This window comes from Morone saxatilis, unplaced genomic scaffold, assembly GCF_004916995.1.
Source record: "Morone saxatilis isolate NCDOM2014 unplaced genomic scaffold, NCSU_SB_2.0 Contig21, whole genome shotgun sequence".
In the NCBI taxonomy this organism is placed as follows: Eukaryota; Metazoa; Chordata; class Actinopteri; family Moronidae; genus Morone; species Morone saxatilis.
The window spans coordinates 17,333,880-17,340,775 of record NW_023339774.1 but is presented as its reverse complement, the minus strand read 5'-3'; the positions used below and the strand labels follow the sequence as shown (position 1 = coordinate 17,340,775).

Sequence of the window (6,896 nt, the reverse complement as noted above, 5' to 3'; positions counted from 1 at the left end):
ATATATATATATATATATGCTTAACAGATTTCAGACGTGTCAGACTTGATTTAGGAGCGCATCAGGCAGCTCAAATGGCACGTAGCAATGGATTTATTTCACCAGGCAGCTAATCATCGCAGCTAAAGGTCCAATAAACAAGGCCATTTGTATTTCTGTTCAGTAGCACAATCATTTTCACATCAATCTACAACTGCACAATCAGCTAAGAGATATCGATGTCTTCTTAATGAAACCATAAATCTGCCTGCAATACAGCACAAAGAATGCTAGGGTCCTGCTTGTGCCGATGATGCCCCATCTGCTGATTCAGCTGCACAGATGCGAGCGTCACGCCGTTCGTCATCATCTGTCGGAATTACAGCGAGACACAGGCAGATTGAGCAATTACTTTTATCTTCCATGACCACCCCTGAAAGCTCGTGTTTTACTCTCATGTTGTTCTGTCCCTGCAGGCTGTTAAGTCCTTCCAGGTCGCCATCCACATATGCCCATCGGAGCGCACCCTGTGGCAGGAAGACCTGGCGTGGGCATGCAGGTTACAGAAGCAGCACTCAGCAACTGAGGAGAAAATCCGGCAAGAGGAGGAGACTAAAAGACAGATCCTTAATGCCCCTGAGCTCGAACAGGAGTATGATTTTGAGTCTGATGAGGTGCTGGCTGCCTGTGAGGCGGTTGCTGAGCGACAGACACGCTACGAGGAGCTGAAGAGGACCGCCGTGGTCGTAGACGCTGAGGGAAATATAAAAAATGTAGTCACTGGGGAAGGGGGATCAGAGGACACGGCGACACCATCAAAGGAAAAGTTTGTCAAAGCAAGAGGACTTTGAACTGGTCTCCGTTTGTTTGTTATTTAGTTTTTTTTGTCCTGGTTACATTTTTTAGGACTGAATGGTATTATTTCTGAAACCACTGTGAGTGTGTGAAGCTATGGCATAAAAAGTCTCATTCAGAAGCAACCATGAAAACTGACTAATTCTAGTTAAGGTTTATTTGCAACAGAATAAAAGACAATTGAGTTTTGTTGTTTTACATTTTCCATTCCTTTAATGTTAATTACGTTAAATGTGCATGTAAACCTTTACACGCATACATAAAGATTAAAGATATTTTTATCTTTTCTGGCTCTTTTACTGTCAGTCCCATTCAGTTCCAGTCGTCCAAGATCTTGAAGCTAGACACTTTTATATTTCTAGTTCTGACTCTTTATTATTGTAAGTGTTTCCTCTGAATAGCACAGTAACACATTTAGTTAATAGTGAATGTACACTGTGGATACATTAGAATCTACCAAGAGTCCCTAGGTTTTAATGAATTTCAAACAGTGCTTGGTTGAAGTTGGCAGCCTTTTCATTTGGGATTTTTAATTAAAATTTGACTCAATTTACTTAAATGTACAAATAAAAGAAAACAAAAGCTCCAATCACACTGTAATTATCCTATAGATGACACAGTGAGAAGCTGCTAGCACATTTATAAAGAAAGACAATCAAACCATAATGTTAAAGCTGTTTTCTTTATGCTACATTAAATCAGTCTTTCAGAATTTAGTATCCTCCAGGATTAAGGTATAAACACAAATCAGCATCAAGATAGAAAGATGGTAGAGATTTGTCTTAAAAGGAAAATACAGGAAAAGAAATGATCACATCCAGTGTGATAGTCAAATGTAAATGACCTGTGAGGTTCTCCATGTGTCTGTGTTTGTGAAAGATGATGCATGCCATTGAATAATAAACATGAATCTAAATGAGTGATAGTTCTCTGTTTGCTGCAGTTTTACAGAGTTGAAGTTGTTCCAAGTTGGAACCAAATGTTAGCATTATAGTGATTTTTAACCGAGTGAGTAACAAGAATCGACAGCCATGCTAGCTGCTCTGTTTGCCAATGTTTACCATAGTTGTTTAGTGGGTTCTCATGCTCACATTTGATAGCACCAGTACAGCTGAGGGTGATGGGTGATGGGAAAACATCCTTTTGGTTGCATCATCGGTATTGAAGCACAAAGACATTGTATACAGTTAACGCCCCAGAACACATTTATTCACACTTCTGTATAACATGCTACATAGACAAACCTCAAGATTTAATCGTAGCGAGGAAGGTGTAGGATACCCACAAGCTGCTGAGTACTCTGTGTTTCCTTCCTGACGGCGCTAGTTACACCAAGTCATTGTTTCCATTTCAATTGGAATGCCTCATAATAACCAAAGAAGTCAAAGGAAAAACATCAACACTATTAGTTGATTTTGATTAGATTTTGATAAGTTCAGACAGCCCTCCTCCACACTGGAAAATGGATACAGAGAGATTATGATGACTAAAAATCCTCTTTTAGGTTTTAGATGTTAAACTGTATTGCTGCAATAAAACTGTAAAACAACAACAAAAATACTAATTTGCTGGTGGTGATGGATTTGATAATGCTGGAGCATTTGCAGTATATTTATTGTCCGCTGTTATGCATCTCATAATTTGGGTGAACTTTTTTGCTCTCAGTCTGTTTACATGTTGCTTATGTGCTTGAACAAATGAAACAGAATTCTCTGAGTCTGTTAACCCTGAGATGGGGGAAGCTGAGAGGTTTTAGTTCCAGAAAAAGAGGTGACTTCAATTATGTCAGTTACCATGGTAACCTGCTGGTACGTTTTCTTTAACAAATCCTGAGTTTCTCTGTCTCCTCTTACCCCCCTGATGCAGCAAGTGCCCTCTTGGATACCCCTATGGTAGATAAAACGTGGTAAAGTGCCCTCTAGGCCTTGATACGCCTTCAAATCATCCTTGTGAAATAATAGTGTGTGTTTTATTAGTGCAATAGTTATACTCACATAATAGTAGTTATGAGTACTTCCACAAAAAGATTATATAAAATCTGCTGTATATTAACCTTCACACCTTGCCAATCACCAAACACATTATTACTGGATCCGATTGTGAGCTTACAATCATGTCTCTATGTCTCTGATCTATATATTTTTTTTAAATATTTTTTTAAACTTTGCTCTCTGGTGTCACACTAACTGCCTACAGCTCAACACCTCTAAGACGAAGGAGCTGGTCATTGACTTTGGGAGGTCCAGACCAAGAGCGCGACCAGTCCTGCTAGAGGGAGCTGAGGTGGAGGCTGTATCATCATACAAGTACCTCGGGCTGTGGCTGGACAATAAACTGGACTGGACAACACACACCAGCCACCTGTACAGGAAGACACAAGGCAGGTTGTACTTCCTGAGGAGACTGCGATCCTTCAACATCTGCAGCAAACTGCTGTGGATGTTTTATCAGTCTGTGGTTACCAGTGTCCTCTTCTACACTGTGGTGTGCTGGGGGGGCAGCATATCCAGAAGGACACCTCCAGACTGGACAAACTGATCAGGCAGGCCGGCTCTGTGGTCAGCATGAAGCTGGACCTACTGGTGACGGGTGGCAGAGGGAGCGAGGACACTTGGACAAGCTGCTGGTACATTTTGACAATGCCAGCCACTCCCCTGCACACCGTTCATCATCAACGAGGGAGCCTGTTCAGTGAAAGGCTGCGCTCCTCCCAGAGTGTAGGACAAGTAGGACTTAAGAACTCCTTTGTCCCTCGTGCCATACACTTGCAACTCCTCACTCGGTGGGGGGAGGAGGAAATAGCGGTAAAATGAGGACAGCGGGAAAGGATTGGTAGTCCACTCATATAAACTGGGTGCAATAACTGTGCAATAATAATCTACTCATACATACCTGGACACTATTTTTCTTTATTTTTTTGTGCAATAACTTGATCCACCACTTAAGTGCAATAATTTAAATTTAATGTAACTGCTAATCTCTAATTGATGCGCTTATCCATGATTTAACAATGACAATGCCCGTATCGACTGTATAACACACAAGGCATATAGTATTATCCCCTACACAGATCCTCTATACACTTCTCTACACTTATCTTATTTGATTTCATTTTCCGTGAATTTTATCTTATTTTTATTCTTATCTCTACTTTCTATATATATCTAAGAGTTTATTGTTTATACTGTTTATTGTCTACTTTCTATATCTAGCAAAGAGTTTATTGTTTATATTGTTTATCTTGTACTGTATTTTTTTTTTCTTTATTCTTCTACATTTTTTTAATAAGCTGCTGGAAATTCAATTTCCTTGCGGGAGTCATCCCAAAAGGATCAATAAAGAGAAGTCTAAGTCGACATGGCTCTCGTGTTGAAGTGGTGATAATTTATGTATGCTTGTTGGTTTCAGGTCGCAGTATCAACCGCACGCGGGAGGTGAGGCGGAGTTTTACACACCAATAGAGATCTTAGCCTCTCAAAACTATTCCAGGCATCTGGACTGACAGCAGCAATAAAAACAGCCGAGTTGAAGGTGTGTCTGCTCCAACCAGCTTCAAATGAAACTCCACCAGAGGGACTGTACCTCACCATCATCACTCTGCTCCTTCCTCACACTCAGTCAACACCATCCCGGCCTAAACTAGTGCAGAGCGCTGTCACAACAAGCTCAATCGCTCCAGAAGTCGCCTTTCTTCCTCTCTGTGTTTGCTTTAAAAGCGTGGCGTGAGTCCAGGGTGTGGTTCTGCAGCCGTGCACACACACACACACACACACACACTGAACTGCACGTGTGCTCACTAAAGTGTATACTGGCCTACTTGTTTTCCAGACAGCCGTGGTGTGGAGTGAAAACATTTGACTAATGACAAGAGAGAAGGAAGCAGAGAAAGGGAGAGGGGAGTTTAAAAAGGTGTCATTTGAGGGAAATTCACACTTTTGCCAAGAGTTTGATGATCAATGCCACTCTGCATCTACGCATTAAATTTGGAGCTAGAGCCCAAAGTGGCATAAAGACTGGAAACAGCTGGTCCGTCTTAAAAAAGTCAGTACGCCTGGAATAAAACAAAACACATTCAACACCAAAAAAACCACAACTTGTCGCTTTTATACGTCAAACAAATGAGAAACGCTTTAGAGGTTACGGCAGGTTGAATTCTTTGGTTGATATTTAACAGAAAGACATGCGAGTGGTGTCGATCCTCTAATCTAAACTGCTGGCGAGCATTTCTGAAAATGTTGAACTACTGCTTGATAAAAATGTGAAGGGAGAAACAAACCCCACCGCCTTAGAGGCTCCCCACCGGGCTGCCAACATTCCTGCCAAATTCAGACGTGGGAACCGCTGGGAAAAAACACTCGACCGTGCACGTGAGTGCGAACGTGCACATCGAGGGCGAGGGGGGGCGTCGGCAGCAGTCGTACGGCAGAAATGTGCTTAATGGACGCAGCCGTGTGTGTGCTGAGGTGTCAGGGCAGAGAGGTTGCCTGAGTGCGTGTCGGAGGCGGAGGTGGGGGGAGGAGGTGTTGTGTGTGTTTGAGCGCCTTCGGGCGACAAAGTGGGTCAAGCAAGTTTCATCCAGGCACGAGGTGACAGCAGTGACCTTCAGACAAAACTCTGTGTGTTGCATCTCTTCATTGCACTCATCACAGCGAGAGGAGATCCGCTCCACATACACACCCTCTCCAGAGACGACCACACAACAGACTCTGCATTTTCTCTGCAGATTCACACGCTCGTTCCCTCTCCAAGGCTCTCGAGGGGAGATCGTATCACATTCAACCACTCACTTCCACTGTGTTTTGTTCTGATTGTCTTTGGATGATCGGTGTTTCTACTCAGGTGCAGCCTCGCCTGACGCGCCGAAGCAGACAGTTATCTAATCAGAGCCGGGCTGCAGAGGTCATGGGGAAAACAGAGAAAGAAAAGAGAGGACGAATCAAGGAGGTGAAAGAGGAGAAGGAAGCGGATGAGCCGGCTTTCTTCTTGCAACAGGCCTCCCTTTTAGCCGCTCCCGCTGTCTGTCCTCCTCTCCCTCTAAGTTATCAGCTCATCCGTCTCCTCCTCTCCCACGATGATAACAGGCTCAACTGTTGTGTGGAGAAACACCCAAAACGTCTGTCACTTCCTTCCACTGCTCTCTGGACGACTCCTATGAGACAGTTAATAAGGTTGTCACTGCTGCACACACACACACACACACACACGGAGACGCTCAGAAGCCGGTGGGGAAGATAGTAGTCTGTATTATTGTGTTACAGTGATTACAGTGATAACTGATGAGAGTATTTACCATAAACAAAGTGTCACCCATCGCTCACAGCAGTGCTGATCTGAAGTGTTTAGAGAGGAATTACCTCAAACTGAAGACTAAAAACTGTCAGAGACACTTATAGTGTGAGTGTTTCAACGGGTGGCATCAGCAGAGCTAATTACAGTACTACTAATTTAATCTGGCACTTCAATAAACAGCGCTGGAAGGCATACAAGTTCTCACACGTAGTGGCTCAGCAAACGTCTGCGCTCAGACTCAGCAAAACAGCTTAAAAAAAGATATAAATGTGTGTTAAATGTGTGTTGTGCTGGATGAGCAGAGCCTTCATTTGGGGGAAACTGAGCAGCAGGAACCACACGATAGTTTCCCTCTCGACACTCTCAGACGTTGTACGAAGTGTGTGGAAAGCTTCTGGACTGTTTGAAAGACGTGACCACAGTTAGTTCCACTATCAGTCTCTTCCTTACAACAGCTGAGTGTGACTGAACACTGGATCGATTCGAGATGTATTTTATACAAGTATAGTCGATGTAATTATAAATGTATTGCCTCGGTATGCCACGCCGAAGATATTCAATATTATACACTGATCTTACTCTGAGAGAGATTTAATACGATTTACAACAACCAGAGGATACTGGAGTTCATTGGCTAAAGTTTTTGTGTTACCTATTATTATTATTATTATTATTGTTATTATTATTATTATTGTCATTATTATTATTATTGTTATTATTATTATTATTACTATTATTATTATTGTTAGTAGTAGTAGTATTAGTATTATTAT

At 42.3% G+C, this 6,896-nt stretch overlaps 1 protein-coding gene across 3 annotated transcripts in view; it reads left to right on the top strand.

Annotated features, from left to right (window-relative positions):
* ttc33 (tetratricopeptide repeat domain 33) overlaps window positions 1-1,754 on the top strand; it is an 11,974-nt gene extending 10,220 nt beyond the window's left edge. For all 3 annotated transcript variants that reach the window (XM_035667902.1, XM_035667901.1, XM_035667899.1), the window contains exon 5: window positions 456-1,754. In XM_035667902.1, coding sequence (XP_035523795.1) covers window positions 456-830 — 375 coding nt within the window. In that variant the 3' untranslated portion in view covers window positions 831-1,754. The remainder of the gene's footprint in view (window positions 1-455) is intronic.
* The last annotated feature ends 5,142 nt before the right edge of the window (window positions 1,755-6,896 follow it).